The sequence below is a fragment of the Hyaena hyaena genome, unplaced genomic scaffold (assembly GCF_003009895.1).
Source record: "Hyaena hyaena isolate Hyena2069 unplaced genomic scaffold, ASM300989v1 scaffold_414, whole genome shotgun sequence".
Classification (NCBI taxonomy): Eukaryota; Metazoa; Chordata; class Mammalia; order Carnivora; family Hyaenidae; genus Hyaena; species Hyaena hyaena.
In genome coordinates, this window is record NW_024081044.1 from 249,398 (window position 1) to 261,035 (window position 11,638).

Below are 11,638 nucleotides of genomic sequence, written 5' to 3' on the forward strand. Positions count from 1 at the left end.
ATCTAATTTCCTTTCTGCCAAGCCCACCCAGCACTGCAGAGCACCCATTGAACGACTTCTTTTTCTGCTCCTGTGCAGGTTTCCAGAGAGTAACAAATTAGCAAAGCATTTGATACAGTTGAACATTGAGGCCAAGAAGTATCTGGAGCTATTAAACAATGTTCTGTACTCTTAAATTTGCATATAGAGAAGCCCTAAGGGAACGAGTGTGAAGTGTAACACCAATTCTTTATAGTGGCAATTACAGGATAGTAGAATTGCATCTTTTTCTTTATAAAGCTATTACTTGTTTTAAAGTTTATTTATTTATTCCAAGAGAGAAAGCAAGCAAGCAAGGGAGAAGCAGAGAGAGAGAGAAAGAGAGAGAGGGAGAGAGAATCACAAGCAGGCTCTGCACTGCCGGCACAGCCCAAGGTGGGGCTCCAACCCACAAACCGTGAGATCATGACCTGAGCCAAAATCAAGAGTCAGATGCTTAACCCACTGAGTCACCCAGGTGCCCCCTAGATATTTTTTATCTTTTTAATTTTATTTGAAAGAGAGAGAGAAGGGAGGGGGGCGCAGATAAGGGAAGAGGGGAAAAAGAGAGTCTTGAGCAGGCTCCATGCTCAGCATCGAGCCGGTCTCGGGACTCTGTCCCACGACACCAGTACCATGACCAGGGTAGAAACTGAGTCAACACTCAGTCGACTGAGACCCCCCCAGGAGCCCCTAAAATTGCATCTTATTTCTACAAAAGTACTCGATAGGATTTACTTAAAATTTCAGCTTTAGGGGCGCCTGGGTGGCTCAGTCGGTTAAGCGTCCGACTTTGACTCAGGTCATGATCACACGGTTCGTGGGTTCGAGCTCCGCGTCGGGCTCTGTGCTGACAGCTTAGCTCAGAGCCTGGAGCCTGCTTCGAATTCTGTATCTCCCTCTCTCTCTGACCCTCCCCTGCTCATGCTGTTTCTCTCTCTCTCTCTCTCTCTCTCTCTCTCAGAAATAAAAACATTAAATTTTTTTAAATTTCAGCTTTACTTTTAGTTATAAATAACTTTGATTATTTAAATTTAATCAATTAAAATATTTTTAATAACTGTATTTAAACTTTTGATGTTCGCTAATTATATCACCAGTAAGGTGCAGGGTTTTGTTTTTGTTGTGTTTTCTTAAGACAAATTCGAATGTTCTAGAAGAAAAGCGTTTTTTTGTAAATACTGTACACTATGAAAAATAACTTTCATTTGTGCTCTAGCCTCGGGAGACCAGAGGCGCCCAAGGAAGGTGGGGAAAGGCCCCGCCCCCAGGCCCCTGCCCCAAACTGTCCCCAGTCGCCCGCTGGGGTGGTTTTCAGAAGCAGGAAGACCCCCTTTCTGGAATCCACCTGATCCCGAGAAAGGACGCGTTGCGCCTGGGCCGTCTCCGCCTGAACGCCAGGTGGCGCCAGAGAAAACAGAAGTCCTCCGGCGACATTCATCGTCCTGATCTCAGCGGCGGCCTGCGCGACCCGGAAGCCGTGGCTGGCGAAGGGGGCGTGCTTCCGGGCAGGAGCGAGGTGACCCCGGCGGCTGCAGGGTTTTGTGGCTGCTGCAGCCATGGGGGCGCATCTCGCCCGGCGCTATGTGAGCGATCCATCGGGGGAACCCGACCCCCAGCGGATGCCCACCTTCCCCCCGGACTACGGCTTCCCGGGGCGCAAGGAGCGCGGTGAGGCCCAGTGCGCAGGCGCGGCCGGCGGGCTCGGGGCGCGGACGCCCGGACCCCCGAATCCCGGGGTTCGCGGGGTTGGGTTCGGGCTTCTCGTGCTGTGTCTGGGCTCAGCCCTGACCTCGGCCTGGAAATTTCGGTCCGGAGGACACGCGTGAGCCTCCCTGAGGGTGGAGGTTTCCCAGGCCGAAGTCACGGTTTGAGCGAAAAGCTCGGGGGCGAGAGTGACAGTCGGGAAGGGGGCTGATGAGGCGGTCGGAGCTGAGCTCGGTCTCGGAGTCACTGGGGGGCCAGGGGAGGGTTTCTCACGGAGGGGGCGTGTCCATTGCACCTCTGTCCAGATATCACTGCTGCTTGGGGGTATACACAAAAAGGGTGCTCACGCCGCACATGCTGTCCTGCTCGTTATTGTTGTTACTGTTTTTAATAAGTGATGTCAAGCATATCGAGGGCCATCCCGGCCAAGTCTCAAGTTGAGCACCGCGTATACAGCATGCAGTGACTGAAAGGAACTCCAGCCCTGGGGCAGAGACAGCGGAGGCAGGCTTCCAGGAGGCGGTGGCTGGAGGCGAGATCCGAGAGGGCTAAGTCGGAGTTGGCCAGCTGAAATACAAGGAGAGGGGGGAGTCAGTGCTTCTGGCCAGATTTGCTTTGTCAGAAGGTTTTGCTGGCGGAGCCGGTGGCGTGCACAGAGGTCCGGGTTTGAGAGAACCAGGACGCGGCCGCCCACAGTGTCACAAATGTTGACGGTCCTGCGGTCCCACCGGAACCCGCAGTCCACCAGCGCCCCCGTACCCCCCCCCACCTGACCCTGTGAATCCTTCCCACGGCCCATCACACCTCGCTTTGCCCACAGTCCCACAGGCCTCTGCTCCACTTGCTTGCTTGACTCAAACAATCTGAAACTGGGCTCTCGGCTCGTGACCCTGTGCGGCCGAATTCACGGGGGAGAAACACCACCCGGGGTCTCCCCTTTGTGCCCCTCGCTGACCTTCATGCTGCTGGGTTTCCCGCCATGCTCCCTGGCACTTGGCTGGCTCCGGAGCCTTCCTAGACCTCTGTCCCACACCTTCTCTCTGGCCCCCGCACCTCCCTCCTGCCTCCACCGCCGCCTCCCTTTTACATCCTCTTGTTAAATAGAAGTAACGGAAAGAACTCACCTGGGCCCCCTGCATCCCCGGGGCCTTGGCCTTCCCTCCTGTTACTCTGGCCCATCTGCCCGCGCTCTAGCTAAGCCCCCACTCCAGACGAACCCTTTGGTGCCCCCATCGCCACCCCTCACCTATCAGAGGGATACCCCCCACCATCCTCCCCCCTTGCAACACTGAATTTCCCACCAGCGTGCCAACACAGTTACTTATGCTGTTTCGAAATCCGCCTCACGGGAGGGGCTGTCCAGCTTCCCTCCCACCACCACTGTGTGTATCCTGGGACCCCACTGTCACATCTCACCAGCCCGCTGCAGTTGCATCCAAGTTGATGGCTACCGCTTCCTGGACACCCCTCCTCGCCCATGCCCCCCTCCCATGCCCACCTGCCTCGCTGATGCCCTCTCATGATCCTTTCCTATCTCCCCATCTGGCGAACATTGGGGGTCCTCACTGCTTGGGCCTTCTGTCACCACTCGCTCCCACCCATCCCTGGGGGTGTCTGCTAGTCCCAGCTTTCATGTGCCTCCTGATGCTCACAGGCGTCTATCTCCAGCTGGGCCTGGACCCTGAACTCCAGACTCACAGGCGCACTACCTGTGTGGCATCCCCCACTCAGCAGGTCCAAAACAGAGCTCGTGACATCCCCACACACACACACAGTTTGCCCCTGCCTCCGGCTCCGACTGCCTGCTCAGGCCGATCCTTGGGGCATCCTGAACCTGTCTTCTCACCTCAGGGCCTTTGCACTTGCTGTTCCAGCACTGGGAGTGCTCTTCCCCCAGGTGTCTGTGTGACTCGCTCCTCCACCTTCAGATGCCACTCCTGAGGGACCCCTCCACCTAAAGCTGTGACCCAGCCCCCGGCACTGCCTCTCTCTTCCTTGCTTTACCGGACATTGCTGGACATTCTGCAGTGCTCTAGTTCTCACTGTGCAGTCTGTGTCTGCTCCAAGGTTAGACGCCCCTGTCTGTCATGTTCTCTGCTGTGTCCCCAACACCCAGCATGCAGTAGGCGCTCTAAATCCATTGCTGCAGAAGCCAGCGGGGGGCTGCAGGTAGATACACTGGCCTGGGGCTCAGATGGAGGGAGTGGGGGTACCAGGTTGGGGTTCATCCCCGGGTCGAGTAGCAATCAAAGCCACCAACTGGAATGAACACGGTGCCCAGCAAGAACCACTGGAAGCCAACATTTAGTGTTGGGCAGCGTGGAGCTGTCGGGGAGGGGATGTCCGGAGGTTGTGGTCCCCAGGAAGCTGTGGGGAAGAGAAGGCTCCAGAAGGAACCACGGGGAGTCCTGGCACCTTGGGAGGCCCTGGTGAGAGCCACGTGTGAGCAGTGCTGGGGTGGAGTGTGGAAGCTGGAAGAGACCGGGGTGCAGGGGCAGGAGGGAGGACCTGGGTCTGAGACAGGCGGAGAGGGAGAGGAGCGAGCGGTGGAGAGTGCGAGATTCCGCGCACACCTTGTGGTGCTGATGGGAAGGAGCTGGGACCGAGAAGGGTGTCGAGGGGAGCGGGGGTGCCCCCGAGGATGCGGGAGGCTGTGTGTTGCGCCAAGGCGAGGAGGCATACGGGGAGGAAGGGACGCATATCCCCAGGCACGGAGGGCGCAAGCGGGGAGTGTGCCCACTTCCTGGCACCCGCACTGGGCCGCCCGTAAGGAGTTCACCCACCAGGACCCGGAGCTGGCGTGTTCGCTCAGGCAGCACCCAGTGTGGACTCTGGGGCGGGGACCACTACCCCGTCGCTTAGCGGAGGCCGGAGCTGGGGTGCAGGGCCGCGCTGGGAGAGTGTTTCCGAGCACGGGCTCTGCGGGGTGGGCCTGTCCGGAGAGTGCGCCAGGGAGGGGAGGCCAGGGTCCCACACAGATGTTGGGGGACCCTGGGGTGAAGGGAAGAGACGGACCGTCCTCCTGTCTGGGCCTCAGTGTCCAGAGTGCGTCCGGGTGTGCCGGGAATTCGGTGTGGGGTGGGGACGGTCCCCAGCAGTCAGCCCCCAACGCGCCCACCCGCTCCTTACAGAGATGGTGGCCACGCGGCAGCAGATGAACGACGCACAGCTGACGCTGCAGCAGCGGGACTACTGCGCGCACTACCTCATCCGGCTGCTCAAGTGCAAGCGCGACAGCTTCCCCAACTTCCTGGCCTGCAAGCACGAGCAGCACGACTGGGACTACTGCGAGCACCTCGAGTGAGCCCAGCCCCGCCCCGGCGGGAAGAGGGGCTGAGGGGTGGGCAGGGCAGGGCAGGTGGCCCTGAGGCTGCCGCGGTGGGGGGGGGAGGGGGTGCAGGCCTGCCCTCCGGGCGTGAGGCCCAGCCTCTGCCCGTGGCTGCCAGCAAGCACCTGCTGGGACGGACCCGCTTCCGGCAGGCACGCAGGCCTTTGCTAGTCAGAGGCCTCCCAGAGAACGCGGTGGTGCCCGCTCCTGGCCCTTCGCTTCCAGGGCCTGGGAGGGCCCGGCCAGGAGGCCTGACCCCCCTTCGTGCGCTCTGCCCGCAGCTACGTGATGCGCATGAAGGAGTTTGAGCGGGAACGGAGGCTGCTCCAGCGGAAGAAGCGCCGGGAGCAGAGAGCGGAGGACCTGGCCAGAGGCCAGGGGCCCGGCAAGGAGGCCCCCGAGGTAGCCCTGTAGCGGGCCTGCCCCCACCCTGTGGACTAGGCGATAAATAAAAGCCTCCGGGCCCCTCAGCCTGAACCCTGCCTCCTGTGGTGTGCTGGTTCCCCAGCCCTGCGCCCGCCACTCCCCCCCCCGCAAAGAAACACGCAGAGCTAGAGTCCAAGTTCGGCAGGAGCAGGCAGGTTTTATTCCAAGCGCTGAAGAGTGGTAGCCCCTCCTCCTCCCCCAGAACGGTGCAGGGGCAGAGGGATGCGAGCCTGGCCTGGCGGAGCCTGGGAGGGGGGCGGCTCAGAGCAGGAAGGGGATGATGGGCATGCGCAGAGGCGGGTAGTCTCGGAACTCCTTCAGGTAACTGCGGTGCTTGCCCTTGGCCCAGATGGTCATCTGAGTGAAGCCCACCAGGGAGAAGAGGGCCACTGTGGGGCGGAGCGGGGGTGTCAGGAAGGGGCCGCGGCGCCCAGGCGGGCTGGGTCCCACGGAGGGAGGGAGGGAGGGACAGCGGGCTCACCTGGCAGACACTGTGTCATGATGGCAAAGCCGATCCAGGACCCCACCTGTGGGCAGAGGGGGTGGGTGAGGGCGGCAGGGCTGGGCGGGGCCAGCTGGTCTCCGGAGGCCTCGCCATCCCCAGAGCCGCCACCCCCCCCAACCAGCCTCACTGTGGGAGTAGGCAGGGCGAAGTGATGGAGGCGCCCTCCGGCCTGACATACCCCCCAGCCCACACCTGCAGATGCTACAACTGCCGGCCAGGCACCCCCATCAGGGGCTGGCCGCTGGGGAGGGAGCCCAGCCCCGGAGGGGGAGGGGAGGGGAGCAGGGCAGGCCCGCACCTCGTAGGTGTAGTTGGGGCAGGACACCAGCAGGAAAAGCCAGGTGAAGGGGTTCTTGGTGGGGTACGGGATCTTCCTGGTCTTGGACCCTGCAGGCAGGACGGGAGGGGCAAGTGAGACCCCCCTCACCCAGCCCACCTGGTCTGCCCACCACCCCCTTGCCCCGGGCGGGCCACTCACCAGCAGGCCGCAGGTCCCGCAGGGCCATGTGGATGGAAAAGTTGCCAAGCTGGCAGATCTGTTAGAGCAGCAGGGTCAGCCTGCAGCCCTCACCCCGCCCCCCTGTCCCCCACCCCCCACCCCCCCTCCCAGCCTGCGTACCACAAAGATGGCGAGTGCCAGTTTGACCTGCTGAGCTCCGTAGGCTGAGGAGGAAGCAGAGAGGAGGTGCCTGAGGGGAGAGCTGGGGGCGGGGGGGCGGGGGGAGGCATTGGGGGGACGGGTCCAAGGCCACTTACTGGGAGGCGTGTAGAGAGGGTGGTTAATGTAATAGGCCATCCATGCAGCGAAGCCCCAGTAGTAGGTGCAGTTCTGAAAGGGAGCAGGGCAGGGTGAGTCCTGGCCGAGCAGAGGTGGGCTGGGGCCAGGGACGGGTCCCAGCCCCCCTCACCCCCTGGCACTCACCTTGAAGATGTTGCGCAGGGGCATGGTGCCGTGCGAGAAGCGGTGCACGAAGAGCGTCTCCAGCAGACGCTTGATGTAGTGGAATGAGTGGCAGATGCAGGCGAGGCTGGGGGAGGGGGGCGACTCAGCTGGGGCGGGTCTAGCAGGCCACCCCCTCCCTCGCCCCTCCCCCTGCCCCTACTCACTGCACCACGGTGTGCCGGCTGGACGTGAAGTCGTATTTGTGGCCGTAGATGAAGGGGACCCGGAAGTAGAAGAGCAGGTAGATGAAAAGGGGCCCTGCGTACTCAGTCAGGAAGACCTGGGGGGACGGGGGCGGGTGAGTCACTCCGACGTGGCTGGTGGGGAAGGTGGCCACGGGCAGGGCAGGGGCTCACCGTCACCCAGCTGATCTGGGCCCCCAGGTCCCGGAAGTAGAGTGTGGCCGTGGTGCCCACGGGCAGCTTCTGCAGGACGTCCTCATCCTTCAGGGACCTGCCCTCTGCAGAGAGACCAGGCCAGGGCTCAGAGCTGCCCAGACCTCCGCCCACCGCCACCCGGGGGCCTCGGGTGGCCGCGCAGACAGCTGTACTCACTGGGGTCCAGGCGGAGGGACTGGCGGGCAGGGTACCACTGTGGATCTGCGGGGAGAGCAGGGCGTCACGGCGCACAGCGTGGCGGAGCCCAGGGGCCCCAGGAAAGGGCCCCGCAGGCCCGTGCCTCTAGGACCCGGCCGGGCCCAGCCCAGGTAGGAGACGGATGTCATCCTTCCGAAAGCCCAGCAAGGACAGTCCTGCCGATGACCGTGCAGGGATGTGTGGCCCAGGCAAGCCAAGAGAAGCCAGGGGCCGCACTGGGGACATCTGCAGGACCTGGGAGGAAAGGTGTACGGGACAGGGTCCCCCCCAGAGGCCCCTGCCCAGAGAGGTCACAGGGGTGGCACGGCTGGGCCCTGGACTTACGGGTCTTGGTGAAGAGGTTCTTGATCTCGGCAATGGTGGCGTGGGGCTCCACCTGCGGGAAGCAGGGGCCGCAAAGAAGTCGGGGTAGGGGGGCACGATCAGGGCCCCTCCTGGCAAGGGGGCAGGGACAGGGGCCTGGGCAGCTGCCTTGGGAAGGCTGGAGTTGGGGGCCCCCGGCCTACACGGCTGAAGAGCCCAGCAAGGACACCACCAGAGCAGAGACCGTGAGCCTGAGAAGCAGGGCCTGCCTGTCCTGCCCCCCACGCACCGCTCCCCTGGGCGACGGCCCTCAGTCAGGGCCCGAACTCACGTCCTGCACGCCTGGCATCTGGGGGGGCAGCTCTCAGAACCCCCACCTTCCAGGCCCCACAGCCCCGCAGGGTGCACGAAGGCTGCTTCACCTCCTCCCCCCAGGGGGCCGGCTCCCAGCCACACCCAAGGGCCAGCTCTGCCCCCTCTACCCCAAGCTGGCAGGGGCGGGCCGGGGGACCGTACCCCTCATATACCCGGGGAGTAGGTGGGGTGTCGGGACACAGAGGGTCCAGCCGGAAGGCTTCCACCTCCTCAGAACCAGGAGCCCCAGGACGTGACGCGCCCAGACTCCATGTCCTTGGCCCAGGGCCGCCGGCGCCACGGTCCTACCTTGTCCAGGAAGCAGAGCTTCTCCCGCGTCTTCGCGTCCAGGATCTCCACCTCAAAAAAGAGAACGGCCTTTTTAGGTTTTTTGGTCTTGGTGGGTGCGATCCGGGGGAGGCCGTTGAGGCCGAGGCCGAGGCCGAAGCCGGGGCCGGGGCCGGGGCCCTGGCTGGCCTCCCGGGCCACCATGCTCATGTTCAGGTCCATGCCGCCCCGCTCTGCCAGCCGCGGCCAGCGGCCCCAGCTGCCGCCCGGCAGCCCCCGCCTCGGACCTCCCCCTGCGAAGCAGCTCTGGGCCGGGCCGGCGCGATCAAGTTCCGCCGCGGTGCTGGAAGGGAGCCCGCGCCTGCCCTGGCACGGCCGCCTTCGGTGCAGATGTAACCCGAGTGCCCCACAGCCAGCGCCCGGCTAAATATAAAACCGCCCAGGCCGAGCCCCCCAGGAACTGTGCCACGGACCTCCTGGGGGCAACCCCCGGGGGCCGGGTCCCCCAAAAGTGGGGCTTGTGGGTGGACAGAGCCCCTCAACAGCACCAGGGACGAGGAGACCTTCTGAGGCAGGGGTGGAGGCACGTGGGGCCTGGCCCGGGGCAGGGCGGGGTCCGCCTCAGGAGGAGGCTGAGAGGCCGGAGGGCCGCCCGAGCCACAGCGCCGACTCAGGCCCGCGGAGTTCACGGGGCTTGGAGAAACCCCAGCTATTTTGAGAATCCGCGAGATAGATCATCCATTTCCCCTTCTGAGCTGTAAGAGACGTTGCGGATTATTTTCCTTGTGCATTTATGTTCCCAGGGAGGTGACAGATTCCGAAGTTATTGGTGCAGAGAGCCTCTCTTCGAAGTGTGGAAAGGATCAGGAAACGGAGAAGTTTCCAGCTAGCATCCCCAGCCTCGATGATGAGGCCCCAGCCCCCGCCTCCCTGACCTCTCTTCTCCACTCATTTCGCACTAGGTCCGCCCGGGCTGTGCCCAAGGCCCCCTCCCGGACGGTCTTCCCGCCGCGTCAGCCTAGGCCCTGGGCCCCACAAAGCCCCAAGCCCCCCCCCCCTTGTCCCTGAGCCACCCCCGGACGGCGGCAGAGCAGTGAGCAGAGCTGGGAGGGAGAGAGCTCCCAGGCAGGTCAGAGAAGGCGCCGGGAGGAGCCAGGAGCCTGGGAACTGCTGAAGCTGGAGGGAGGCCCAGCCGATCCCTAAAGGCCCAAGTGCTCCCATGGCCGGGGGAGGGGGGGCTTTGCACAGATGCTGTTAGACGTGGGTCGTGGCAGGAAGGCCTAGGTCTGACCTCAGGTCGGCCACTAGCAAGCAGGTGCTGAGAACCCTTCCCGCCCCGGCAGACCCTGGGTCAGAGGCGGTGTGGAGAAGGCGCGGGACCGGAACCCCAGGGCGGGGCCCGGCCGGGGCTCTCTGAGGGCCAGGCCAGCCACCCACAGCCCGGCCGCCGGGTCCGCCACAGGCAGCACCCCCTAGAAGGAAAGGGCCCCCCTCACACATCCCCCAGCAACAGCGGGAGGTGCTGGGGACTGAGTCGGGAGGCCCGTGACCAGCCCTCCTTTCTCTGTGAGCCTCAGCCCGGAGACAGGAAGGCGGCGGGAGGCCATGTGCGTGTGGAGCGCCGGCACGGGGCCTGACAGGAAGTGCCCCAAACCCCAGGGCCCTGGGGCTCGCGTGCGGAGGCCCCGTGGGAAGGGCACGGGCCTGGGTGCAGATCCGGGCCCCCGGTGGCCTGCGGAGCCGGTCTGCCCACGGACGCTACACCTCCCCCCCCACAGCAGCTACACCAGCGGGCCCGACACCCCTGCCATGGACTGCCGGCCGCGTGGCCCTGGGGGGCAGCTCACTGAGCCCCTCGGAGCCACGGGCCAAACAGACAGGGCCAGAAAAGGAAGCTGGTCATACCGCCCAGGGTGTCTGGCCCCACCGAGGGACTTGTGGGGGAGGAAAGGGGCACACGTAGAATGTGCCAGAAAGGGCTAGAATAGCAAGGCTGTGGGCAGGCATAGGGCCTGCCCTGTGGCTGCAGGTATATTAATAGTTCCTGGGTCCCAGGGGGGCAGTGCCACATGCCTTCGGAGCCCGTGTGGGAAGGCAGCACCAGGCCCACTGGGAGAGGAGGCCTCCAAGTTCCTGCTGAGCCACTCAATAGCTTAAAATACAAGCAGCCCCTCTGCCTGGCGGCCAGCTGCCGGGGGAGGGCTGAAATCCTACCCCTCTCCCCCAGCCTGGGCACCAGACCAGGGTCCAGGGAGAGTCGGGGGCCCTGACTGGCTGCCGGGAGAGGAAGCTGCGTGGCAGGAGGGGTTGGCCAGGCGAGGGGCACACTCCCAGCGGCGGCACCGAGGACGGGGGAGCCCAGAGGTAAGCCTGGCCCTCGGGGCAGCAACCGGGGGCCCAGCCCGTGGGGTGGGGGGGCGGCCTCGGCTCGGGGCTGCTGCAGCAGGGCTGGGGATGGGCCGGTCCTTTCCTACTTCTTGCCCCAGATCCCAGGACCCAGCAGCTTCCATGCTGAGAGAGGTCCCAGAGGCCCTGGGGGTGAGGGAGACGTGGGACACAGGGCCTCTCTGTATGATTTTATAATTATTTCCAAGTGAAAAGTGAAATAAAAGTTATGCTAGGTGGCAAAAAAAAAAAAAAAAAGGTTATGCTAAGCAAAAGAGGCCAGACACATAGTCACCATATTTATGTAAAATGACCAGAACCAGCAGACCCAAGGGCCCAGAGGACTGGGTTGCCAGGGTGCTGGGAAGGCGCAGTGGGGACTGCTGCCTGATGGGAACCCGGTACCTTGTAAGGTGACAGAAATATTCTGGGGCCCCAAAGCGGTGGTGGTCGCAGTGGGGCAGATAACTTTGTGAATACACCAAATGCCGCTGAACTCTTCATTTTTAATGGTTCGTTTTATGCGAATTTGCACCTCAATAAACTATTTTTAACGGGGGACACTTTCAGAAGCAGGCCCCAATTACCCATCGAAAGAAAAGGCCCCAGGGCAGGGAGCCCCATCCACCCCCCAGCACTGAGGGCCTAAATAGAGGGGCCTGCCTGTGCTTCCCAGTCCCTCAGCTAACCCAGCACCGCGCCCCTCCCCACCCCACTGTGACCCCAGCCCCTGCTCTGTGCTGAGCATACCTCCCATGCCCTCCCCCCCCCCCCCCCCCCCCCCC

At 63.2% G+C, this 11,638-nt stretch overlaps 2 protein-coding genes across 2 annotated transcripts in view; one reads left to right on the plus strand and one right to left on the minus strand.

Moving 5' to 3' along the window:
- The first annotated feature begins 1,488 nt into the window (after nucleotides 1-1,488).
- NDUFB7 (NADH:ubiquinone oxidoreductase subunit B7) lies at nucleotides 1,489-5,530 on the plus strand. The gene is made up of 3 exons (XM_039252228.1): nucleotides 1,489-1,689; nucleotides 4,857-5,025; nucleotides 5,335-5,530. The coding sequence occupies exons 1-3, from the start codon at nucleotides 1,578-1,580 to the stop codon at nucleotides 5,465-5,467; spliced, it is 414 nt and encodes a 137-aa protein (XP_039108159.1). The 5' UTR covers nucleotides 1,489-1,577; the 3' UTR covers nucleotides 5,468-5,530.
- Nucleotides 5,531-5,612: 82 nt separating this feature from the next.
- The window catches only part of TECR (trans-2,3-enoyl-CoA reductase), a 23,633-nt gene continuing 17,607 nt past the window's right edge, over nucleotides 5,613-11,638 (minus strand). The window contains exons 2-13 of the mRNA XM_039252226.1: nucleotides 8,490-8,540; nucleotides 7,848-7,899; nucleotides 7,482-7,526; nucleotides 7,284-7,387; nucleotides 7,092-7,207; nucleotides 6,907-7,012; nucleotides 6,741-6,813; nucleotides 6,604-6,647; nucleotides 6,463-6,520; nucleotides 6,283-6,371; nucleotides 5,961-6,006; nucleotides 5,613-5,868 (exon numbers count right to left, since the gene is read on the minus strand). Of these exons, the coding sequence (XP_039108157.1) occupies nucleotides 5,741-5,868; nucleotides 5,961-6,006; nucleotides 6,283-6,371; nucleotides 6,463-6,520; nucleotides 6,604-6,647; nucleotides 6,741-6,813; nucleotides 6,907-7,012; nucleotides 7,092-7,207; nucleotides 7,284-7,387; nucleotides 7,482-7,526; nucleotides 7,848-7,899; nucleotides 8,490-8,540 (912 nt within the window). The 3' untranslated portion in view covers nucleotides 5,613-5,740. The remainder of the gene's footprint in view (nucleotides 5,869-5,960; nucleotides 6,007-6,282; nucleotides 6,372-6,462; nucleotides 6,521-6,603; nucleotides 6,648-6,740; nucleotides 6,814-6,906; nucleotides 7,013-7,091; nucleotides 7,208-7,283; nucleotides 7,388-7,481; nucleotides 7,527-7,847; nucleotides 7,900-8,489; nucleotides 8,541-11,638) is intronic.